The 26540-nt window shown below is 45.4% G+C and overlaps 1 protein-coding gene across 1 annotated transcript in view; it reads right to left on the minus strand.

Moving 5' to 3' along the window:
- Positions 1-26142, minus strand: part of UBTD2 (ubiquitin domain containing 2) — a 69216-nt gene extending 43074 nt beyond the window's left edge. Inside the window, exon 1 of the mRNA XM_039352303.1 lies at positions 26002-26142. Within this exon, the coding sequence (XP_039208237.1) occupies positions 26002-26071 (70 nt within the window). The 5' untranslated portion in view covers positions 26072-26142. The remainder of the gene's footprint in view (positions 1-26001) is intronic.
- Positions 26143-26540: the final 398 nt, after the last annotated feature.

Here is a 26540-nt window from a genome sequence, read left to right on the forward strand (position 1 = left end):
GACCATCAAGAGTCTTGCAAAATATCCAGAATAAGAAGGTATGTTTGAAGCAGACATGTAAAATCTATGATTTATTTGCCCAGTTATGTTTGCAGCTTCATTTTTGTCTGCAATAAAATGTTAATCTAGCTGGATTATGTATTGTATAGGAGTCTGCTGCCAAATCTAGCCAAGAGGTAAATTTAAAGTTAAGGATTGGAGACCTACGGTACGATTTAGTGCCAAGATAATTTACTTCAGCTATGAAACCTGCCTATTTCATTGTCCATTCTTACCTCCATCACACAGGGAAGGGCTGTTGTCTGCAATCAAGGTTGAAATGAACAGTACAAGCCATCGTGGAACTCACATAGTTTGGCATAAACTACAGATAGCCAGATTATCTGGACCCTTTTCAAGTCTGGGTTCAAGCGGGGTTACAGCACTGGAATGGTATTGGTCGCACTTGCCAATGACATTTGGATAGTATGGGTTGGGGGTGGGGCAACCATTCTGGCATTCCTGGACCTTTCGGACCTTTTGATACCCTTGACCATGCTATCCCTTTGGACTGGCTTTGGGAGCTGGGAGTGGGATGCACAATGTTATAATGGTTTTCCTGCTCCTTCCTCTGTAGCCAGTTCCAACTGGTTTTGGTGGGTGAGGAGAGGTTAAGCCTTAGGTCCCTGAAAAGTGGGGTAGCTTAGTTTTTTGTTTTTTTCTTTTCAACATCTATATAAAACCACCATAGGAGATCATCCAGGCTTCTTCAATTCAATCCTGACAAGATGGAGAGGCTCTAGGTTTTTGGTCCCCCGTGCCCAGGTGATATTTAATCTTTGATTCTGGACAGGGTGGCACAGAGTTGGTGTGAGATTCATGGACTCTCACGCCTTGGTCATTTCTATGTCTTGTAATGGGAATAACCGTGAGAAATGAAGGGAAGAAATACTGCCTAGGGAATGATCAGACAAGATCCCAAAGATGCCTTTTCATGAACCAACTGGACTTTCTTGTTTTTCTTTGAAGTCATTTCATTTCTCATTCAAGAAGCTTCTTCAGCTCTGACTGGATGGTGGGGAATGGAAAGATTTATATTCCTTGCAGTCAGCTGGTCATTTGCAGTTAGAGCTTCAGAAGCTTCTTGGATGAGAAGCGAAATGTCTTCAAGAAAAACAAAAAAGTCCAGTTACCTCATGAAAAAGCATCTTTGGGATAACTATGATCTGGAAGACTGAGAATCTCCATAGACAATCAGACAAGATGGGGAGGAGTTTGTAGTTGCTTAACAGCCAGAGAAAGAAACTTAGGAAGGAGCGTTGTCTTACCTGAACGCCTTTTCTCAGCACGGAGATGGAGAATCCACCAATGGGTTAGCTCTGCCTTCCTGCCCATTAGACCAAGTCAGCCAAACTTGCCACGCCTGTCTTGGGATAAGCCACTCCCAGTCTTGATGAAGGTGAAAGCAGCTGACAACAGTCCAACGTCTTGGCTCCTGGATCCCTACTATGGCCTAACTGACCTTAAGGGTGGGAGTGGATTCTCCATCTCTGTGCTGAGAAAAGGCGTTCGGGTAAGACAACGTCCCTTCTCCAGCATCAGAGATGGAGAATCCACCAATGGGACATACCAAAGCCTCACTGTCCTAATGGTGGGGAAATAGCAGGAGCCCTAGCCACGTTCCCTATAGCCACTTGTTGAATGACCCTCCTTCCAAAGGAAGCGTCCGCCGATGCAAATTGGCCTATCTTATAATGACACACAAATGGGGAGGGCGATGACCATGTCGCCGCCCTGCAAACCTCCTCGATAAAGGCCTGTGTGGCCTATGCCGCAGAGGTCGCAGCACTGCGAGTAGAATGTGCCGTGACATGGCATGGCACTGGCAGGGAAAGTGACCTGTACGCTTCCGCGATGCAAGCCTTGCTCCACCTGCCTATGGTTGAGGCGGACACCTTCTGCCCGCTAGAGGCTTGGTGAAAGGAAACAAAGAGGGCTTCAGATTTGCAGAAGGGCGCCGTTCGCTTGATATAGTAGCATAACGCCCTGCGAACGTCCAGTGTGTGCCACTGCCATTCCAAGACGTGAGACGGATTAAGGCAGAAATCCAGTAAAACGATTTCTTGGGCCCTATGAAAAAGGGTGTTGACCTTAGGGATGAAGATAGGGTCCAATCGGAGGACCACCCAATTTTGGTGAAAGGTGCAGAGGTCCTCTCTGACCGACAGTTCTGCGAGCTCAGAAATGCACCTGACTGAGCTGATAGCGATCAGGAAGGTGACCTTCAGGGACAGGGACCTCAGGGAACAAGATCTGATGGGCTCAAACAGTGATTTGGTGAGGGCCCCCAGAACCCATGGCAGTTCCCAGGAGGGGTACCTATGTACCACGGGTGGTTTAGTGTTGGTGGCGCCCTTGAGAAAGGAGCGTATCCTGGGATGCTCTGTCAAAGGCACTGAATTGGCACAGGTAAGTAAGGTAGACAGGGCTGCGACCTGCCCGTGGATGGTGTTAGGCGCTAAACCCCTGTCTAGGCCCTCCAGCAAGTATTCCAGGATTCTCGGGATTGTCAGATCCGAGACGTCTAGTAGCTGCCTCTCACACCAACTGCAAAAATTCCTCCATGTGGAGTCATAGATGCGACTTGTTGCCGGTCGGCGGGAGGCCTGAATCATGGAAATTACTCTTGTGGGGTATGATTCCCTGCTCAGGATCCTGCGTTCAAGTGCCAGCTAGCTAACTGCAGCCACTGGGGTTCTGGGTGTTGTAGAACTTCCTGGCTGAGAGACACGCGGTCCGGGGGAATCCTCCATGGAGAGGAACTGGAGAGATTTACTAGGTCAGTGAACCACGGTCTTCGTGGCCAATATGGGGCCACAAGTGTGACCTCCGCCCATTCCTGCAACATCTTGCAGATGGTTACCGGAATTAGAGGGAGGGAGAACATGTAAAGCAGTTTCCCCGGCCATGGGCATCTGAGAGCATCCGCTCCCTCCACCCCTGGGGATGGGAACTGGGAGAAGAACCTCGGAAGTTGGGAATTGGCCGGTGAAGCGAACAAGTTTATGACTGGTTGTCTGAACCTCTGCGCTATTTTCATGAAGAGGTCCGGATGCAGGCGCCATTCGGAATGGTCTACGGTTGACCTGCTGAGAAAATCCACTTGTTGGTTCGCCTCCCCCAAGATGTGTTCGGCCCTGAAAGAGGACAAGTTGGTCTCTGCCCAGGAGCCCAATGCCTGGGCCTCGGTCATGAGGGCCCTGGATTGGGTGCTCCCTTGCCGGTTCACATGGGCTTTTGCCGTTATGTTGTCCGTGAGGACTAGTACGTGTTGCCTCACCACCCTGTTGCAGAAGTAGCAGAGGACCAGGTGTATGGTTCTGAGCTCCAACCAATTGATATTGTGTTTCAGATCTGCGTGGGACCATTGTCCCTGGGCCAATTGAGACTGCAAGTATGCTCCCCAACCAAACAGACTGGCGTCCGTTATACATGTGAGCCGGGCGGGTTCCTTGAAGTGTGACCGTCTGGCTACTGCTGGTGAGGACCACCACCTGAGAGACCGCGTCCCAAATGGTGACGGGACAGACGGCGCAGTGAGGCAACCGCTCAGCTCAGGAGTACTGCGGTCACTTGAGGATGAAGGGAAAGACCGGTAAGGCTCTAGAGCGTCAATTGAGTACCCCGTCTGAAGAAATGAGAATCACAGCGGCTGCTTGAAGCAGCAGAGGAAAGCCAGCAAAAAAGGGATCCGAGGGGATGGCGGCCGCCGATCCGATGGAGCAGAAACCCAGCCTGTTTCTCAGTTCAGTGATGGAATGGAGGGGAAATCCCCAACCCCCCCGAGAGATCTTGATAGGCTTCGGCTGCAGCGCTGATTCCAGCGCTGAACAGCTGACGAGGGCTTTCCCCTTTTGGAGGGAGCTGGGGCCTCAGCAAAAGCCCCAGATCTGGGAAAAGGGAAAAGAGCCACCCCGAGCCTCCAACAGACTATTTCACCCAGCACTGATCCCAGCGCTGCTGAAAAGGCTGTGAGTATGAAAACAGAATCCACCAATGTATTAGTCTCTACTACCTGCCTTAGACCGGGAGCCAAATCCGGTTGGCAGGAGGCCTGAATCATGGAAATTATTCATATTATATCCTTATGACTTGTGGTCCCGGTGGACCTGGCCTGACAACGTTGGCCTAAATTTTAGCTTACCAGTCCGGTGATCATTTGAATCGGGGATGGGGTGGTGGTGGTCTGAGGTGGAGATTGCTGGTGATGGCCTGTGCAGCCACGCAGTCCTCCCTTCCCTTGGAAGGAAAAAGGAAGCCGATGGTTATATCTTCATTCCTGGGGAGGCTCAAGCCTCCATCGGGAACCTCTTGACTTGCTGGGCTGCAGCGTTTGCCCCAGCCGCCAAAATGGCGGCCGGAGCAATTCCACGTGAAAGGGAGATCTTCCGCTCTAGTGTGGTGTGATTTGAAGAAGACAGAAGTGCCTTTTCGGCTGCCAGCAATTTGGTGCGAAAATAGTGTTTCCGCCCTAGTGGCGGGAAATTTGAAGAAGGCGGAAGACAGAAGTGCCTTCTGTTGCTGTGGCATGCCCCGGCATCCAAAATGGTGACCAAAGTGAATTGGTGCGGCAGCGAGGCGGCTGCTCAGCTTGGGGATGCCACAAAGAGGAAGACCGGACAGCAAGGAGCATAGCGATTAAATAGAGTCTCGGAGGGAAATCGTCAAGAAAGGCAATTCCCAGGTGCAGCAGCCACCGATCTGATGGGGCGAGGAATCCAGCCGGTTCCTCGATTCAGGGACGACAGAGACTGAATCTCCTTCCCCCTGGAGCCCAGCCAACTCTCCTCGGTTCAGTAATGACAGAGACGGAATCTCCACCCCCCTGGAGTCCAGTCGGCTCCTCAATTCGGTGGGAGAACGGAGGGTGAATCCCCCCCCCAGGAGGTCTGGATAAGCTCTGGCTGCAGCGCTGGTCCCAGCGCTGAACAGCTGAAGAGGGTTTTCCCTTAGGAGGGAGCTGAAGCCTCAGCAATAACCCCAGGTCCAGGAGAGGGAAAAAACCACCTCCCCAAGCCTTCCACAGACTATTTCACATAGCGCTGATCCCAGCGCTGTTGAAATAACTGTAGTATGAGAGAGAAATAGAATCCACCAATATATTAGTCTCTATTACCTGCCTTAGACCGGGAGCCAAACTTGTCACGTCCGTCTGGGCTGAAGAACAAGTCAAGACTGGGAGTGGCTTATCCCAAGACAGGCATGGCAAGTTTGGCAGACTTGGTGTAATGGGCAGGAAGGCAGAGCTAACCCATTGGTGGATTCTCCATCTCTGGTGCTGGAGAATTCTTGTGTGCTAACTACTGCTGCTAACAAAGACTCTCTATTCCTCTCTTCCCCTTCCCCTTCCCACTCACTCAAAAGATTCAAGAATGATGCTAATAATCCATGCTTATAAGATTCACTTCTATGGACACTTGCAAGTTTTAAGACTGGCAAAAAATTATGTTCCTTTTACTTACATACATACACACACACACACACACACACACACAGAGAGAGAGAGAGAGAGAGAGAGAGAGAGAGAGAGAGAGAGAGAGAGAGAGAGAGAGACTGGTTGGCTACTAAACATTTATGGGGGCTAATTTGCTGTAATTAGACTGAAACAGATGACATGACTTGTTCTTACAATAAAATTTGCATGGAAATTATAAATCCCAAGGTAAACACTTCCTGATGTGAAGTCTCAGTGATTACTACTTCAAAGGAACTGTATCTGAATAAATTATGAAGTCCAATTGAGCAATCTTTGTAACCTTTTTCAGATGACAGGCATCATCATATAATTTAATCATGGTCATGGGTATAATAAAAGAAATACCTTTTTTAAAAAAAGAAAGATATACAAAGGTCAAGCATGTGAAAATACAGAGATCTTTCACTATCTCACAACATTTTGACTTTATTGGGGGGGGGGAAGGTTAAAACAAAGCTTGAAAATTGCCAAACTGATTTTATTAGGGACAATATGGCATCTGTACTCATCATGTTGTTATTTTGATTTTATACACTCATATCCTACAAGTTGCATTTAATTTAAATCTATGCTCGTAGAATATAAGACTATTTTACTTTTTCATGAAATGTATATAATTTAAGGTTTTTCAGTGCTTATGCTAGAGGAAAGTTAGATGCAGCAATGATGATATAGTGATTTTAAATAACCACTAAATTATTGATATTCAAAAAGCTAATTCATGGCATACTAAAATGGAGTTGAAAGCTGAGCACTCCAATAACTGCACTTCTTTTATATAAGCCATAAACTTTTGTTTCACATTAAGAGAGCTGTCAATTTTCCTACAAATACCATGATCTAATTCAGAGGTCCCAACCTTTGAAGCTTGGTGGCTCGGTTAGGGAAGGGAGAGAGGGGAAGTAGGCCACCCAAGCAGCAGGCCTGTGTGCATGCACATGTATGCACAGCTCAACTTACGTGAGCAGTGGATCAGCACACAGGTGCATGTGTGCACAGCTCAACCTGTACAAGTTGAGCTTTGTGTGCGTGTACATGTTCACCAGCCACTAGTGTAATTAGAGCTTTGTGTGCGCAAGCCAGCCCGCCACTTGCGTGGCCTGGTTTAAGAATAGGCCTGGTAGTGGGCTGCGGCCCAGAGGTTGGAGATCACTGGTCTAATTCATGCCTGCACAATTTGAAATCTAGCAAGTTATCTTTAGACCATTAACCATAGCTTATGATCAACTGACATTATTTTTCCAATGTCTAGAAGTAATGTTTGGCCTACCAGGTCACAAAGTGTGCAGACTACATGATTCTTACCAATATTCATGTCATTCCATTTCCACTTTTTCCCAATTTCTTATCATTCCAATATTCTGAAACATCTAAATAATTTATTCCAATTCATTTTCTTCTTAATATATAATTTATTTCTTGTAATATATCCATTATTTTTCTGCAATAGCAAGCAAACAAACAGGGAGAAGAAATAAAAGTGACGATATCAAGGGGGAGGCACTTGTTTTCTTTTTCTCTTTTTTCACCTCTTTCTTCAAAGCAGTTTAGTCCTGATGTATAGAGGTAGTTTCTTGGAGCTCACAACAAGAGTAAACAAAGGGTGTAAACAGAAAAGATCTGTGTGGTTGGCAGAGTCAAAAGGGAAGCTGGGGACAACATGGTTAACAAAAGAATCATCATAAAGATTTTTGAAAGGTGTGCGATCTTTGCCTTCTGATCTGAACAGATCACACACCAAAATGCAAGCTTGGGTCCATAATAATAGGGGGCTTGAGGTGTTTATGTAATGCATCAGGAAAAACGAGAAGTTCCTAGACAGGACAACTGAAGTTCTTTAGAATGGGATGTGAACATTAATTTAGCTGAAGAAACATATGGAAGAGTATCTGGAAGGATTCAGTGGCAGTGCTGCTCAGGAACTGGAACCAGGCACTTCCTCTAGAGCAGTGATGGCGAACCTTTTAGAGACTGAGTGCCCAAACTGCAATCCCAAACTCACTTATGCATTGTTGAGTGCCGGGTGGGTGTGACCCATTGGGTGGGCATGGCTGCGATGGTAACGACAGACTGGGTGGGACTAAAAAGTTCAATCAATCAATTCCAACTTTGCAAGATCTTTTTTTTCCCCGCGGGAGAGTTGAAATTGATTGATTGAACCTTTTTTTTTTTGCACACGGTGGCAGAGCCCTAAAGCGAAAAGGTTTTATAAAACCCAGCTGAAGGCCTAGGACTGGGGCGACGGCGCGCGTGCCCACAGAGAGTGCCATAGATTCGCCACCACTGCTCTAGAGGATAATATACAATTACCTGAATAAACCAGTCCATGGAACTCTATAGAAAATAGTTGGGTCCTTATGGATCAAAGAACCATCTTGAGAAAATGAATCAAGATAATATGTGATTCCCTGTTAAGAGAACTGAGACAACTGTCCAGATCCAATACAATATGAGGAAGCATACTGTCTTCTAATACATATGTCCAGGACATGACAGAGAAGATACCAAGACTATTAAAAATTCTCTGTGGTTGTTTCCTGTAAATTCCTATCATGATGAATGACACGGAAAGAAGAGATCTGGAAAGACTTTCTAAATATTACAACGCCCTAGACTGGAAGGTGAAGAAACTTGGAAGAACAATTTCTTTTTTCATTAGTCCTTGCATTTTAGAGTCATGATACAACCCCCTCCAGAATCTTTGAAGTCAAATGATTTGAAGGGTTTGAATTCTATTATGATGTTTATATCAGGGGTCCCCAACCTGTGGGCAGTGGCCCAGTACTGGGTCGTGGCCTTTTGACCAAGGCCGCATGAAGGGATGGCAGGGGAATACCTGTGTGTGCATACACTGACCCCCACACTCGTGCTGGCATCACCCCAAGTGTCCTGCCAAACCTAGTGTCATCCCGAGTGTCCTGTCAGCACTAGTATCACCCAGAGCATCCCACTGGTGATAGCGCCGCCCTGCGGCAAGCAGCCCGCTGGCACTAGTGCCACCCTGCCCCGAGTGTCTCACCGGTGCTAGTGCCACCCCATTTGTGGCACTCACACTCACACAGTCCCATTTGCGTGGCTGTATGCGCTTGTGTGTGGCCCATTTGTGCACGCGTAACGGTGCTTGCCTCCCATTCTGGGCCGCCAAACCAAAAAGGTTGGGGATCTCTGGTTTATATTATCTTCATGAAGGACACCAGGGAAAGGATAGGCCAGGGGTCGGCAACCTGAAACGGTGAAAGAGCCACTTGGACCCGTTTCCCTCACAAAAGAAAAACTAGGAGCCGTAAAATGTGCACATGAGCGCACGCACGTAACGGGACTTGATTAAAGAGTGGAGCCTAAGCAACACATGCACCGGCCCTGCCCCCATCCAGCTTCTCTTTCCCTCGGAAAAGACTGCTCTCTCCCTGCCCCGCACTCTCCCTCTTTTGCTGAAGCGCAAGCAGGAGGCCTGCCTTGGGCACAGTGGGGCTGCTGGAGGCTGAGGCCCCCAAAGGTGCGGACAAGGCTATCTTCCATAGTGGTGGGACGGCAACTGCGGGAGCAGCGGTTGGCTTGCAGTCGGTTGGGCAAAAATGGTGGATAGGATTGCAGCCAACAATAGTAGGATGTTAGAGTCGCCAACTCTGGTCTCTACCCGGGCGGGCAGGCAAGCGAAACCCCAAAAACTTTCGTGTTTGTTTGCAAAGAGAAGACGCCGGTGGCGCACAGCCCGGACTGTCAGCGTTGCCGTAGGACCACCCCCTGCGGTACCAGCTAATGCGGCATACTTCTCTTTGCAAACAAACACAAAAGGTTTTGGTGGAGACCCTGCGCTGCCCTTTCTCCGGCAGCCAGGGAAAGAGGGCCGGCCCCGAGCCTTTCCTGGAGGACTTTTTAGGCCCGGATATCCCCCCTCCCCCATCAGCCCAGGCACTGTGGTTTCGCAGCAGGAGGGAACCCTCCAGATCTTCAGTACTTCTGGCAGTGGTGGCGATGGCAAGAGGATGGTGAAGGGGTGCGGCTGCCCAGTTGCCGCCGCCTCTCCAGCCTCGCCCACACGACCGGCGGTGGCGGGACGGGGAAGGGTGGCGGTGGTAGCTCCCCAAAAATGGCTGACGAAGGCGCCACCGATGAAGCCGAGGTGCGGCCGGATAGGGGAGAGCTCTGTGGCAGCGGCGGCAGCGGGAAGATGGTGAAGGGCAGGACCGACAGCGACTCCCCGAAAGCGGCCAAGGCGCCACCGATGGGGTCAAGGTGGGGCTGGGTGGCAGAGAGCCCTGTGGCAGTGGCAGCAGTGGGAGGATGTAGAAGGGTGGCATCAGCGGCTTCCCGAAAGCGGCCGAGGAAGGCACCACCGATGGGGGCGAGTGGGGTGGGCAGTGGAGAGCCGCATGGCAGCGGGAGGATGACGAAGGGTGGCAGCGGAAGCAGTGGCTCAACGAAAGCAGCCGAGGAAGGTGCCACCGATGGGACTGAGGTGGGACAGGATGGTGGAAAGCACTGCGGCAGCAGGAAGACTGCAAAGGGCGGCAGCGGTGGCAGCAGCTCCCAAAAGCGGCCGAGGAAGGCGCCACTGATGGGGCCAAGGTGGGGCTGGGCAGCGGAGAGCCCTGTGGCAGCGGGAGAATGGCGAAGAGGTGCGGCTTCCCAGAGAACGATGACCCTGCCAGCTGCCGGCCCAGCCGGGACTGCTGCCCAGCCTGGCCTGGGGAGACACGTGGCCGGCTCGGCTTCGCAGAGAGCGATGCCCCTGCCAGCCGCCACCCCAGCCGGGACTGCCACCCCACCCGGCCCAGGGAGACATGTAGCCAGTTCAGCTGCCCAGGGATGGCCCAGGAAACGATGCTCCAACAGAGACTGCTGCCTGGTACAAGTGAGCCGGGGGCGCACCACCTGCCCCGTGGCCACTTCGCAACAGTGATCCATGGACTCAGGGCCCTCTCCCTCCCCCCTGCCACTGACCCTCTGTCTCCAGCTCTGCTGCTGCTTGGCCAACGGTCGCACCAGCTGGGCATTGGAGGGGCTGCTTTCCCTCGGGGCCGCGGTTTGCTGGAGGGCTGGCCCACTCAGCGGAGGCTCGGACGGGCCGCTCCCAGTGGGGATCTTGGGGCTTCCCTGCACGGCTCCCCAGCCACATGCGCCTCAGACGGGGCCAGCCTGGGAAAGGGACTTCCTGGCTGTCCTTCTCCCAGGGGGTGGGGCACCCAGGCACAGTGCCAATCAGGAGCCCTGCGAGGTGGCAAGTTCTCATGAGAGAGAAAGAGGGGGGAGTGCAATTGCCTCTCTCTCTCTCTCCTTGTCTCTCTCTGCAAATGGCGGAGGAGGCTCCGGAACCGCAGGTTGCCAACCCGTGGGATAGGCTATATATTATGAAGACATGGAAGAAAAATATTTGGCAGGTACATTCCCAATCTCATCAGGAGAGCCTTAAATTAGAAGAAATTTGGAAGGTGGCAAAACTGACAACCAAATATGGGGCCAACAAAGCAGAATGCAAAGGGTTAAGCAGAATCCAGGGACAGTTTTGTAGAAAAGTGCAAGAGAGAAGCCAAGATATGGTGCCTCACAAAACTTCAGGTGTTTCTTCAGCAATACACAGAGTATAAGGAGTAAACAACATAAACTCAAGAAGGCAAATATGCTGTAATCAGCATCATTGTAAGTTTGGATGAAGACTCATATTTGATATACAGCACTGGAAAGCTACATTTTATTCAAAAAGAACAGACAAGTCTTGTTCCCTCTTTTTAATAATTTCATTTGTCACAATGTGGAAGAAGGAACAAGAAAGTTTGCTATCCTGAACCTTATCCTCCCCCATAAAGAGGAATTGGTTGAAACAGTGAAATATCTTGAATGAACCAATAATGCTATCCTTGAATTTGTGAAATCCAGATGAGGACAATCTGAGAAGAAGCAGTTCTGCATCCTGAGTTTCAGAAGAATGGAGTCTGATGATCTAAGGCAGGCATGTCAAACTGCTGGCTGTGGGCTGGATGTGTCATGCCGAAACTGTGCTTACCCATTGCCGGCAATAGGGGAAAAGTTGTGATACATCACACAATGTCACATGACATCACGAGTTTGACATGCCTGATCTAAGGGAAGGTAGACAGCATTCAGTTATCTCGAAAGAGAAAAGTGTCCAGAAAGAATGGGAATTCTTTGAAATGAGATAACAAAGGAGCAATCACTAACAATTCTCATAAGGAAAAATGAGAGAAATGCACCAACACAGATATATGCAAAGTTCTCCAAAAAGTTGAAAAGAAATACATATGGAAAATGGAAGTACAGGAGCATAAATAAATAAAAATACAATGTTATTTCCAGAAACGAATTAGCAATAGCAATAGCACTTAGACTTATATACCGTTTCACAGTGCTTTACACTCTAAGGAGTTTACAGAGTTAGCCTATTGCCCCCAACAATCTGGGTCCTCATTTTACCGACCTCAGAAGGATGGAAGGCTGAGTCAACCTTGAGCCAGTGAGAATTGAACTACTGAACTACAGGCAGCCGGCAGTCAGCAGAAGTAGCCTGCAGTACTGCATTCTAACCACTGTGCTACCATGGCTCATATTAATTAGAAATTAGAAAGACTACCGCTCAGAATGAGTTGTGATTCATGAAAGGTACCAAAAACAACAAAAAAGAATTATTTGGTTCATTAGAAACAAAAATTAGCCAAAGAGGGAACAACTCCATTGTAAGCAAAAAAAAGTGGCAAATGAAATCGTAAAAAGGCTGAACTAATTAACTCCTATATTGTATCTGTTTTTTCTCAAAAGAGAAATGGAAACCTAACTGGTCACTATGATGCCACTGGGTAAAGGCAGGAACTGTACCTTAGGACAGACAAGGAGAAAGTAGGAGAGAACTTAGCTAATTTAAATAACTTCAAGGCCAGATGGATTACAGATGATACAGAAAGAACCAGTAGAAGTAATCACAAAACTACTGTTGGTAGTCTTGGAAAATTTCTAGAGGATTAGCAGGGTCACAGAAGACTGGTGGTCCTCACCTAGACAAAGGGTAAGGAGGAGAATCTCCTTGACATATTTATCAGGCAGGGCCCTTCAATTTGAATTATCAAGAATATAATATTGTGTCCAATTTTCAACACTGCCATAATCATGTCTGTAAGCACTTGGATGGACAGGCTATAGTTATCTAGAATCATGAGTTTTCCCCCCAAATTCATGCCTGACTAAACTTATTTCCTCTTCTGATAGAATTATTAGCATAATGGATTGGGGAATGCTGTAGATAAAGGGTCCTTAAATTCTTCAGTTTCTTCATGAAATTTCAGATTGTTCATCAACCTCTATATATTATGATTGTGCAACCAATCCTAATAAGCTTCTTCCATTGGTGCAAAAAGAAAACTACCTACACAACAAAGGGACAAATGTTCAGCTTCTAATTGACTAATTTGAATGTGGCTTACTTTGATTACAAGTAATTTGATCTGCACCACATGACTGGATAATGAAGTGCCTAGAAATAAAAGGAATCATTAGAAACATCAGAAACTTTATGCACAGATCAATGGCACAATGGAAGACATAGTTGCTGGTCAATGGTGACAGACTGAGAAAGTTAACATCAAGAGAGGAATCTTTCAAGGACACTCACTATCACCACTACTGTTTGTCATTGCATTGATTCCTCTGTCAACTTTACTGAATAGGTTATGCCAAGGCTATCAAACAACAAAAATATCTACTACCTTACTTCCTCTACATGGACAACCTAAAGTGTATGGAAAAACAACATCTGCAATGAAATTGCTGCTCAACGCTGTTCAAATATACAGCCAAGATATTGTAGTGGACTTTGGACAAACGTGCCACTGTTGGAGCAGCTTACATTCTGGACATCTTTAATATTATTACTAATGTTTAATATATAATTAATATTATTAAGCAACATCTGCCTTTTCCAAGTCTTTGGGGAAGGATAATAAATGGACAAAAATGTCAAATCTATTTTAAACAATCTGTGTGTGACAAACCATAATGGCCCCTCAAATTGTCCCAGCAATCCTTGAGGATTGTTACTCGATATTTTGGGGGACCCTATTGTAGACATATTGTACCTGAATTTTAGAATACCCTTCAACAAGTCTCTGATACACTCTTTAATTAATTTATTTATTCAGTGCATGACATATAGGGCCAGGGAGTCTACAATGTTTACATACGATAGAAATTCTGGCAACAGACAATAGCTAATCCCTTTCCTTTTACTGATGCTCCTCTTGGGAGTAAACCAGCTCTGCACCAACTGGCCAGCAATGCTCTTAAGGAAGTCAGATCATCCAGGGCTTTCCTCCACCGGTCTTCTGCCGATCATGTCCAGGCAGATCCAGCTAGCGTTTCCCACCACTGAATTAGCCGTACTGATTTATCTAAGCGCAGATGGTATGCTTTTGAACTGCTGAGTGGGCAGAAGCTCGGGATGAGTGTTGGCAGCTCACTGTCCTGTGGTGCTGGCCCAAACCGCCGTAGTACTAACCATTTCAGAGTACTAACCAGATCCAGAGAATATGTCCCCATATTCTCTTTAATAAAATTGTAAAATATGGGCTAGATAATACTAGTTTTTGATGGGCTCACACCTGGCTGAATGACCATATTCAGAGGGTTTATTCATGGCTCTACTTCAACTTAGAAAAAGATATCAAGCGGAATGTGACAAAGTACTATCCTGCGTCTCATGCTGTTAAATATTTATCAATAATTTGGACGATGGAGGTGAGATAACACTTATGAAGTTTACAGTTGATATAAAGTCTGGGGGTGGGGTGGAAATATTTTACAGAAGACAGAACATTTTAAAAATATGTAGATGGGCTTGAGTAGCTGAAATGAATAAAGTCAAATTTAATAGAATGGAATCGAATCGAATCAAATAGAAACTGGAAGGGACCTTGGAGGTTTTCTAGTCCAGCCCCTGCTCAAGCAGGAGAATCTATACCATTTCAGATAAATGACTGTCTAGTTTCTTCTTAAAAATTTTCAGTAATGGAGCACCCACAATTCCTGGAGGCAAGCTGTTCCAATGGTTAATTGTCCTCACTGTCAGGAAGTTTCTCCTTAATTCCAAGCATTGTAGGATAACTGCAAGTTCTACATTACGGTAGGAAAAATTAAAGGTAGAAGTATAGAAGGGGGGAGACCTCGCTTGGTAGTAGAATATCTGAAAAAGATCTTGTTGACCACAAGTTGAACATGTATCATCAATGTGATGCAGCTGCTTAAAAGGCAAAGCTATTTTGAGATATATTACTAGGAGCCTACAGTTCAGACTATGGAAAGTAATTATTCCATTTCACACAGTTGTGATCAAATCCCACCTGAAATAAAATATACAGTTCCTGGTCCCCAATTTCAAAAGAACAGTGACAAAATGATGCAGATACAGAGGAGAGTAAGAGGTCCAGAAACAAAGCCTGGGAAGTGAATTCAGTCTCCATATATTCAGTCTACATAAAAGGTGACTGAAATATGATTACCATCTTTAAATATCAGGAGAATTGTCACATTGAAGTAGACTTATCCTATACTGCCCTAAAGCAGTGTTTCCGAATCTTGGCAGCTTTATGAAGTATGGACTTCAACTCCCAGAATTCAGCATACTAGCTGGGGAATTCTGGGAGATGAAGTCCAGACATCGTAAAGTTGCCAAGATTGAGAAGCAGTACCGTAAAGGGCAAGACCAGGACCCAAAATTAAAACTACAAGGAAACAGATTCAAGTTTGACATCAGAAAGAACTTCCCGACTGAGCTGTCAATTAGCAGAACCACTGCCACAGAAAAGTGCTAAGTTCTCCTTTGCTGAAAGTCTTCAGAGTATGGATGGTCATTGTCAAAATATGATCTAGAACAGTATTTCTCAACCTTGGCAATGTTAAGATGTGTAGACTTCAACTGCCAAAATTCCCTAATTATGGGGCTGAGCCAAGATTGAATAATATTGCTCAAGTTGATCCTGCACTGAACATGGGATTGGATAAGAAGACTTCTAAAGTCCCTTCTAACTCTATGATTTTATGATAATTGAAAGCTAAAATTATGTATCAAGTTTTTATTCTTTTCCTTTGCTAAATTTGATTAGGTTTTTTCGGCCTTTATATATTTTCAAATTTTAAAGTGTTTCTCATTCACCTCCTGAATCTTTTGACAGAAGTGTTCCTAGCTACCATTATTTCTAAAGTATGTACCAAAATATTGTGGAGCAACTGTCCAACTATTAGTAGCTGTAATGGCAGTTTTAATTCTTGTATTGTGTTCCAATGGGAATAAACCTACTTCTGTAAAATTAACTCATTTAGATCAGCGGTTCTCAACCTGTGGGTCGCGACCCTTTTGGGGGTCGAACGACTGTTTCACAGGGGTCGCCTAAGACTATCGGAAAACACATATTTCCAATGGTCTTAGGAACTGAGACACCACTCCGCATCCATCTCCGCATGGCCTCCTCCGCCATTTGCACACACACACACACACACACACAGAGGCACTTTCTCTTCCCTTCTCTCTCAGGCGGACTTACCTCCTGCAGGGCTCCTGATTGGTCCTATGCCCAGGTGCCCCACCCCCTGGGAGAAGCGCAGCCAGGGCCTCGTGGCCTTGGAGTTGCCCGTGGAAGCCCTGGGATCCCTGTTGGGAGCGGCCCGCTGGAGGCTCCACTGAGCGGGCCAGCCCTCCCGCAAGCCACGGCCCAAGGGAGACCAGCCCGTGCGATCCCCAGCCAGCCCGATCATTGGACCCGCTGGCCAGGAAGGTGCGCTGGAGTCCAGGTTGCTGGGAAGGAAGAAAAAGATTCAGCAAAGGTAGGAGAGGAGAGCCGCCTCCTGGGGCCCAGAGCTGGCGGCGGCTTCCTTGCCATCCTCTTCCTCCTCCCCTTCTTCCTCCTACTGCCCCCAAGGTGGCTCGGGCGGGCGCCGGGCAAGAGGGGTGCCTGGGCTGGACAAAGGGTTGGCGGGCCGCATGGCACCAGCCCCCACTGCGGCTCTATCGGATGGGCGGACGGCGAGGCTGGGCAGTGGGGGGGCGGTGGGGATGGCAGCAGCAGTTTTCTCGCACTTCTCATTTCCTTCTTGCCCAAGGCAGCTCGGGCGGGTGCCGGAAGAGGGGTGCCGGGGGGAGCAGCCAGGCTGGCACCAGCCCCCTCCACGGTTCTATTGATGGACGGAGGACCAGGCCTGGCAGCGCGGGGGCAGCGGGGACCCCCAATGATGCAGCAGCGGCTGCCGCTGCCGCCATCCCCGCGCTGCCTGGCCTGGTCATCCGTCCATCAATGGAGCCGCGGTGGGGGTTGGTGCCATGTGGCCTGCTAGCCCCTCCGCCAGCCCAGCTGCTCCCCCCAGACACCCCTCTTCCTCCCGGGTCCTGCCCGAGCCACTTTGGGGGCAGTAGGAGGAAGGAGAGGAGAAGGGTGAGAAAACTGCTGCCGCTGATGCCAGCTGAGCTGAGATGCGGCATCGAGCCGGTCTCCATGCCTCCTGGTTGCCCAGCCGCGCTCCGCCCTGGCTGCCCTCCGCACTGCACGAGAGTCTCCCCCACGTCGCCCAGCCCGCCTCCCTCGCCGTCAAAGGCCGCCTTGGCCCTCTGGCGCCCGGCGCAGCCATGGGCTGCCAGGTAGGAGCAGCTTCTTCCCGGCTTGCCAGGCTCCGGGCCTCGGAAGCGACCAGGGGGCTGGGAAGAGGGCGAGGCAGCGGCGATGCCCGCATGTGTGTCGGAGGCCAGCCGGCCGGGCCGGGAAGGGAGGAGCGGTACCTTCCGAGCGGGAGCTGGCGCTCTGGCCACACCCCTCTTGCGTGCGATGGCTGGAGGGGCAGGCAGGTCCCGGGGGGGCAGCTGGGAGAGGGCAAGAGGTGCCGGGATGAGGATGGGGGGCTCCAGGTTGGCGGGTGTGAGAGGGCGGCCGGTGGCTCCAAGGCACACGGATCCTCCGCGCGACTTCTGAGGCCCCGGAGGTGCCGCCGCTTGGCTCTCCGCCAGAGCCTCCCCCTTCCCCGGGCAATTGTGCGGAGCTGCTTGGCAGCGCCTCTCCCCTTCAATCTCCTTCCTTCTCCATCTCCTTCCTTTCCCCTTCGATCTTCCTTCCTTCCTTCCATCTCCATCTCTTCCCCTTCAATCTCTCCTTCCTTCCTTCCCTTCAATCTCCTTCCTTCTCCATCTCCTTCCTTTCCCCTTCAATCTTCCTTTCTTCTATCTCCAACTCCATCCCTTCCCCTTCAATCTCCCTTCTTCCTTCCTTCCGTCCTTCCCCCAATCTCCTTCCTTCTCCATCTCCTTCCTTTCCTCTTCAATCTTCCTTCCTTCCTTCCATCTCCATGCCTTCCCCTTCAACCTCTCTCCTTCCTTCCTTCCCCCTTCAATCTCCTCCCTTTCCCCTTCAATCTTCTTTCCTTCCTTCCATTTCCATCTCCATCCCTTCCCCTTCAATCTCTCTCTTTCCTTCCTTCTTTCCTTCCCCCTTCAATCTCCTTTCTTCTCCATCTCCTTCCTTTCCCCTTCAATTTTCCTTCCTTCCATTTCCATCTCCATCCCTTCCCCTTCAATCTCTCTCCTTCCTTCCTTCCCCTTCAATCTCCTTCCTTTCCCCTTCAATCTTCCTTCCTTCCTTCCTTCCATCTCCATCCCTTCCCCTTCAATCTCTCTTTCTTCCTTCTTTCCTTCCCCCTTCAATCTCCTTCCTTTCCCCTTCAATCTTCCTTCTTTCCTTCCTTCTATCTCCATCCCTTCCCCTTCAATCTCTCTCCTTCCTTCCTTCCCCCTTCAATCTCTTTCCTTCTCCATCTCCTTCCTTTCCCCTTCAATCTTCCTTCCTTCCTTCCTTTCCCCTTCAATCTCCTTCTCCATCTCCTTCCTTTCCCCTTCAATCTTCCTTCCTTTCCCTTCCTTCCTTCCTTCCATCCATCTCCATCCCTTCCCCTTCAATCTCTTTCTCCTTCCTTCCTTCCTTCCTTCCTTCCTTCCTTCCTTCCTTCCTTCCTTCCTTCCTTCCTTCCTTCCTTCCTTTCCCCTTCAATCTCCTTCCTTCTCCTCACTCCCTCCCAACATTTTTGAGCAAGGAAGAGTAAGCTTCTCCATCGGAGCATTGCTTTATTGTTTTTGTGATTAATCACTATGCTTTAATTATGTTCAATTCGTAACAATGAAAATACACCCTGCATATCAGATATTTACATTACGATTCATAACAGTAGCAAAATTACAGTTATGAAGTAGCAACGAAAATAATGTTATGGTTGGAGATCACCACAACATAAGGAACTGTATTAAAGGATCGCAGCATTAGGAAGGTTGAGAACCACTGATTTAGATTTTTTTAATGGCTACTTTAATGGCTACAATCAAAAAGAGAAGCAACGAGAAATTTCCTGACAGTTAGAACAATTAATCAGTGGAACAACCTGCCTCCAGAAGTTGTGAATGCGCCAACACTGGAAGTTTTTAAGAAGAGGCTGGACAGCCATTTGTCTGAAATGGTATAGGGTTTCCTGCCTGAGCAGGGGGTTAGACTAGATGACCACCAAGATCCCTTCCAACTTTGTTGTTGTTGTTGTTATTCCCCCCCGACACACACACATCTATTTCCAAGTTTTTTTTAACCTGAACAGAAGCTGAAATAAGAAATAAAATCTTATTTAAAGTTAAGTTGCAACCAACCGAAGCAACATTTATTTCTTAGGAAATATTTCCAAACTATTAATCCACACAGTTTCAATGTGTAAATTCCTGCTTCTTGAACACATAATATTTCTTCACTGCATATAAACAATGCTTGAAGTGTTAAATGTTGACTATGAGATTTGCTACTATTCTCTACTGCTGGAATCAGTGATACTTTTAGATTATTTTTAAAGAACTGCAGTGATTTCACAACAAGGCTCAGGCTATAATTTTAATGCTGTAATATCCTCTTAGGGAAATATGCTATTGTACGCAGTGGAATTTACATCTGAGTAAGTGTACATATTATTATTCTTATGGTTTATCTCTAATACCATTTACTTAGATGATGGACATTTTGCCTTTCTATCATACAGCTTAAAAACCTATTACAATAATACGTACACTCACCTCTCAGTAACTTTCATTAATCAATAAAACTAGAATATAGCTGTGAATTCGTATAGGTATAATACTTTCTTTGAGACCTTAAGAAGAATACTTACTTAGTGAAAACAATCTATCACCCCTTTTAAAAATTCAATTCATAAACAGAAGAACACTGGTTAAATTATATCTTTGAAAGACCTTTTTTAATTATATATGTTTAATGAATGAATGTTTTCAGCATGGGATCCCCCACTAGAGTTTCGAAACTTGTCTATTTTCTGTTTGGAATAAGAGAATAGTTGTTGGAAGCTTACTTGGAATGAAATGTGGAGATCACAGAGAATAATTACTTTATCATCACTTAAGGTTTGTTCAGTTTCTGTAAATTGTCCATATATATAGAAAGAATACAGACTAGAACCTCCAGAATAGAATTCACATTTATCAGGCAAAGTAGAATTATACTAGCAGTTAAAGTAACACTAGGATGTAATGTTAAACTGCTCAAACTTTCTTTTATAATAAATAATGCACAACTTGGAAGCAGATATTCCTACTGCTAAACCCAGAGCTTATGTTAGTTACTGCATTAAAATCCAGTTTTAGTTTTTTCTAACAGCCAAAAATCCACAGATGCTTTGAACCCTACAACTGTACTTTGGGATTTTTGTCTTTTCCTTAGGTAATTGGAAAACACAAGAAATAATGTGAAAAACATTTCACAATCATGCCCATCACATTGTATACCGTGCTGCATTCTCCAACCTTTCTCTTCCAGTTGTGGTAATAATTATCCAAATCCCAATGAGTTCTGTGGGCCACCCATTCTGAATTAAGAACAGATGCCTATCCCTGACGAACAGATTTTAGGTGACCTTGGAAATCATAAACAAGATTACTTGGAAATAACTAGTTTTCCATTGTGGGAAATTTCAGTTTTAAGACAAAAACTGAAGCACAGAAGAGTTATGAGATAGTTTCCTTGATAACATTTAGATATGTACGAGAAAGCTTTAAAATACATTTTGAAATCTTTCTGGGATTTTATGACATATACCCTTTAGTGCTTAGAGGTCATGTTAACATTCTGCAACTGCCAAGAGTTTATATCAATTCTAATCTTACCCTGGAAATCATGCAAATGGTATTACAGAAATGCAATATATTAAACCACACACGTATAACTTTATTTATATAGCATCTTTCCTTGCAACAATATTAAACACATTGGCAACAGGGCTACTTTTTTCTTCACTAAAAACAACAATACCTCTAAATGTGAACTTGTAGAAAGGAATAAGCTGTACAGTCAATTTGGCAGAATAGGTCTCCAAAGTGCAATCATAATTTCAATATTATGATTATATTGAATTTCTTGATTTTTATGAAAAAATATATTAACACTACAATATTAAGAACTGGAGTTACATAAAGAAAGAGGAGAAAGGAAAGGAAAGTTCTGGTTAATGCTAATAAAACTTTTCCAAGACATCCAGAATTTTTAGCACAATTAGCAATATAAAATGTTCCTATTCTGACATCTAGCTTTTGAATCCGACTCATGGATTTTCCTCTGGTTTGTTATAGTCCAAGGGCTATACTTGGCTTAAGAGTATTTTTAAGATGAGAGAAACACAGTACTAGACATTTAACTCATATAGTTGTTATTTTAACATCCTATCCATCTTGTTTCAGTTATATGCTTCTATTTCTTGCTACTAAACACTGGTCATCTCAGGATACTTTACGAGTAAAAGAAGAATGAAGCTGAATTGTTGGAGTATTTTGAATCACAAACAGGCAAGGCACATATCAGAAAGCCAGCAAAAGGTCAAAGGATTACTTTATAATAACTCATATATAAAGTGGTTGGTGTCTTCTTCATTTATTTATTTATTTATATCTATATTTATAGTATTAACAGTCTACTATGACAAATAACTACAAATTACTGTAAAGCGGCAGCGGTCTTATTTACCTTCAGACATGTTAACTGAGACTGTAACTGGAAAATCAATGGTATCCAAACTAAGCCAAATAATGTTTTCAAATATTAGAAACCTACTTTCAATCTTTCACTGCTTGGAAATAGTAAACTTGAGAAATTATAATACATGCTGAAAAGCCACCAACACTACAATTAGATACACTAGCTGTAATGATAATAACTTTGTCCCTGCAGCAGTTAAATTATTTAGAGCCAAGGTACTAAGCCTTCTGCTGTATGGCACACAACCCTTTGCCTGTAAAGGTGTAAATAAAAATGTTTAAGAACTATGCTTTGCTTGTCTCAATCTGCCAAATTATCTTATATGGCTGAAAATTGATTACAAGGAGGCCCATATGAGAACTGGACATTCGAAATACAAGTTAGAACAACTTTTTCTGGGATCAAGCCCATGCAATCCTTACTGATAAATTAATCTCCTCTGGGAAAAATACCATAATACAATCTTTGATTTATCCTACTATAGCCTTTCACACCAATTCCTGATAATGCTTGGCAAGAGAAAGGTATTTTAAAGGTCAAACAGAGTCATGATTTGGATTTAAAGAAATATTCAAAGTTTCAAACAATTGTTACAAGGGCTTCCATATCAGACCTTTCACTATTTGTATTTTTCTAACATCCTCTCTGTCTTGTTCAGAAGCGCATTTATACTAGCAAGATTTATCCTCAAGGCTGTTGGAGGGAAAATTCAGTAACATCATATTATTATTAAGACAATAAGAGAGTTTTGTATATCATATATTACTGTGTTGCCCTCTGTGTGATACATGGTAGTCTGAGTTATATTTCTTAATCGTGTGTAGATTGGCATGAAATGGAGCTTCTACTAACAGACTAGAGTATCTAAATTTCTTTGAAAGTTATTAAATTGTGTTCAATTGTGACTGCTGTGAAGATACTGGTTTTAATTTATATTCAGGTTTGGATCTGGACTACCTAAGTTGGTCTATATAAAAAATCAATGTTTAGTGTTTACTATCACTAACATTCTAATATGTTAATTCTTCACTGCATTTATTATTTTTAATGTATATGATTTTTTTAATCTCTGTAAACTAATAAATACCTTTCTTTTTCCATTCTATGCAGTTAAGAGAGGTTTTAGTGATATTAATAATTGCCAAAGGAGATCATAGTTTTAACAGAAGCTTTAAAAAAGAGTTTATCAACAAACACTGCAATAGAAAAACTGAGCAACCACAAAATCATTGAATCTGTTCAGAACAGAAAAGTAATATAAGCCATGCTGGTCTTTATCACTGTAATAGCAGATTGGAGAAAATCACATGAAATTCATTCAACAGTGCTCTGGTTGTCTGAACACACTTCAAATCTTAGTTACATATATAACATGACAAGAATTTATTTTGGCCATGCTATCAATTTATACCTGTTGATTTATGTCTGGCTTAAATTTAATATGCAAAAAGAACAATTATATAGTAGGTTTCAGCTGATACACTTCTGTATCATAGGAAAACCACATTATGGCATCATTGTCTTTAAATCCCACTGCAACTGAAGAACAGTTTACAACACAGAGATGCACCAACTTTCATGCCTTTTGTGTAAAAAAGATGCTGAGACTCTAGAAAGAGTACAGAGAAGAGCAACAAAGATGATTAGGGGACTGGAGGCTAAAAAATATAAGGAACGGTTTTCTGGAATTGTGTATGTCTAGTTTAACGAAGAGGACGAGGGGGGACATGATAGCAGTATTCCAATATCTCAGGGGCTGCTACAAAGAAGAGGGAGTCAAGCTATTCTCCAAGGCACCTGAAGGCAGGACGAGAAGCAACGGATGGAAACTGATCAAGGAGAAAAGCAACTTAGAACTAAGGAGAAACTTCCTGACAGTTAGAACAATTAACCAATGGAACAATCTGCCTCCAGAAGCAGTGAATGCTCCAACACTGGAAGTTTTTAAGAAGAGACTGGACAGCCATTTGTCTGAAATGGTGTAGGGTTTCTGCCTGAGCAGGGGGTTGGACTCGATGACCTCCAAGGTCCCTTCCAACTTTATTATTATTATCATTATCATTATTATTACTGTTACTATTATTATTATTACATAGCTTGTCATCTGTATGTCAAATTCTTGCCCACATAAACATATATATTATGATACGTAGCTAACTATAATACTTTCAAAATTTGTTGTATTTAGTAGATTTGACTGCAGTCTCAAGAGAAAGATTGAGACTGAGGATCTCCATCAATTAATGAATACTAATAACTTCTTATAATTCAGAGCCCTAAAAAAACAAAAGCTATGCTTTGGAAATGTCTAAGATAAAACTCTAGAGTGCAAGACCTGCTTGTAATAATTTGCAAGAACTTGTAAATTGATATTCTGTGATCTAGCACTGCAAGTGAAATTAGAAACAGAAGTGACCTAGTAGGATAGTAGTAATCTCAAATTTAATAGATCTGTTCTTGAACTTGTGCTGTAATGGCAATGCATTTCTAACTTCAACACAATGCTACTCCTCTTGAAAAGGTTAGTCAGATTATGCATTCATCACAAATGCATGTTACTACTGAAAAGCAGAAAATTTAGATTAAATTTGGAGAATGTAACATCTTTGCCAGTACATTACACATTACAGTTATTTCATTTTTAAAATTAGAATAATGTACTCCCTGGTTTGTTCCACTGTGATATGCAAGTATCTACATAAATTACGATATTTAAATAAAAATAAGGAAAAAATTCCTCTAAAATACATTACTGTGCACCAATATTCAACAAATTGGGATTTAAGTCTGAGAATCACATTATCAACTAAATATCAGATCTCACATCAATGATTATTTTTACCTTAAATCTTGCATAGAATTGCACAGATTGGGTAATCCAATAAAATCTAAGTGCTATATTACATGCTATTTATTTCAAAATACAAAATAATGCCCAATAGAAGTGGAATATAGACATAAGATCCTGACAGGTAAATCCAGGATAAAAGGGATCCATAATTCCACTGTGATCAACTATTTATATGCTTTCATTGTACAAAATGATATAGTCTTTAATATAATGATACTCTCTACTAAAAAAAATCCTTAACCATTGATTAGGCTACAAGATAAAGATAAAAACAAAAAAAAATCACATCTAAAACTATTTCTTCTATGACCTTCAATTGCCTCATAATATGTAACCGGCATGGCAGTTTCTTAACAATGGATGACATTACTCAGACATGGTGAATTATCTAGGCCCATCTGAATGGCAACTTTCACTTTATTAGATTTCAGACTAGTTAAGCCTGTGATATTTCATTGTCCCTGGTTATGATAACTTAAGCAGGCCCTTAGATTCCTAGTAATAGATGTTCTATAGCTATATGCCATATCACTAAGAAGAACAGCATCCACTGTTTTATTGGCAACAACAGGGGGCATAACCCTTAAATGGGTGGTAAATGCTCTCCAGGTGGCAGTGGAGGAGACAGTCTTAAAAAGGGGGGGGGGGAAACTATCCTCCTCACTTGAATATCATACCATTGTATGCAGAATTATAAACAGGCAAGATATTAGCTGCAGAACCCAGCAACTTTTGAGTGCAGTCTGCTTTAAGGGAAAGAAATATTCCCCTTAAAGAGTTCCATTCTCTGGCACAATTAGATGTTTTGTACGCTTCAGGGTATTCTGGAGTTTCAGAGGGCAGGGCAGTTTTAAGAAAAGCCACATTTACAACAGACTTGTTTCCCACAATGTTGTTATGTTAAAGGAGAAGTCATTGAACTATAGGTGAAAACTGATGAATCTTTCTTAAGTGAATGTTCATCCCATATTTCTACCTGTCATCAGGTCAGGAGGTTGGCAATCCAAGGTATCAATAATATGCATTGTTTTTCTTAAAAAATAAAAAAAGCAGAGCTCCTACAGTTAAAATTCTTTTGAAGAAAAGGGATTCACGATTGTATTAGTGTTCTTTTTTCCTTAAAGAAAGAGAGGTTAAGACTAAGGGAGAGGCAGGCCACCTTGAGCAGACGAAAAGCAATTCTCTCCCCATCCTTGGAGTGGATGAGACGGAAGGCACGGGGATACTTCCCCCTCCCCTCAGTCTCACCTTCTCTTTCAGGTCAGGGGTCTTGGCCCTAGCCCTGCCCCGGGTCCCTGGAGGTCCCGCTCCCTCTTGGAGAGTGCCAGCTAAGCCTTTTAGTTGAGGAAAGTTGGAAGGAGAAGGAGGAGCGCTTCCAGGAAGCGGGGCGCTCTCTTCGGGCGGAGGAAGGCAGGACAGACGGATAAGTCTCCCAAGAACGGAGACCGCCGAAAGAGAAAGGAGAGGCGGCGGCCGCCAAGGGCCCCTCCCGGCTTCCCTCCTCATTGTGAGAAGCAGCTGCTTCTGCTCGCCTCTCTTCCCCGCCTCGGCCAAGCACAGCCCAGCCCCTCCGCCGCTCTCACCTCCGGTGCCGTCCGAGTTCTCATTGAGGCTGCCCGAAGAGTCGTGGTGAGAGCCCACACACCCGCCCATGGGGCCCGGCCGTCCCGGCCCGGAGACCCCCCCCTCCTCCGCCTGCTCGCCGCCCGAGCTTCTCCGTCGCTGTCGTCGTTGCCACCGGTCGGGCAGGCGCGCTGGCTGCCGAGCCACCGCCCCCTCCTCGTTGCGCTCGGCCCGGCCCCGCCTCGGCGCCGGCCTCCCGCGCTTCACTCGCCCTCCCTCCCCCCCTCCTCCTCCTCCTCCCCCCCCCATCCGGGCCGGCAGCGCGGTTTGCGAGCGCGGCAGCATCTGCGCCGAGCCAATCAGGCCTTCCTCCGCGCCGGAGGGGCTGCCCGGGGCCCGAGAGCCGCGCTCTCCAGGCAGCTCGAGGGCCTTTCCGGGCTCCCCGGCCGCCGCTACGCAGACCCCCTCCTGGCGGGAGGGCCTCCCTTTCTCTTTCCGAGAGAGAGACCCGGCGACGGGGGCTGCGCGCATGTCTGCCCCTCTCGCCAGACGCGGGGCG

Source organism: Crotalus tigris, unplaced genomic scaffold, assembly GCF_016545835.1.
Source record: "Crotalus tigris isolate CLP2741 ecotype Arizona unplaced genomic scaffold, ASM1654583v1 scf7180000017568.12009008, whole genome shotgun sequence".
In the NCBI taxonomy this organism is placed as follows: Eukaryota; Metazoa; Chordata; class Lepidosauria; order Squamata; family Viperidae; genus Crotalus; species Crotalus tigris.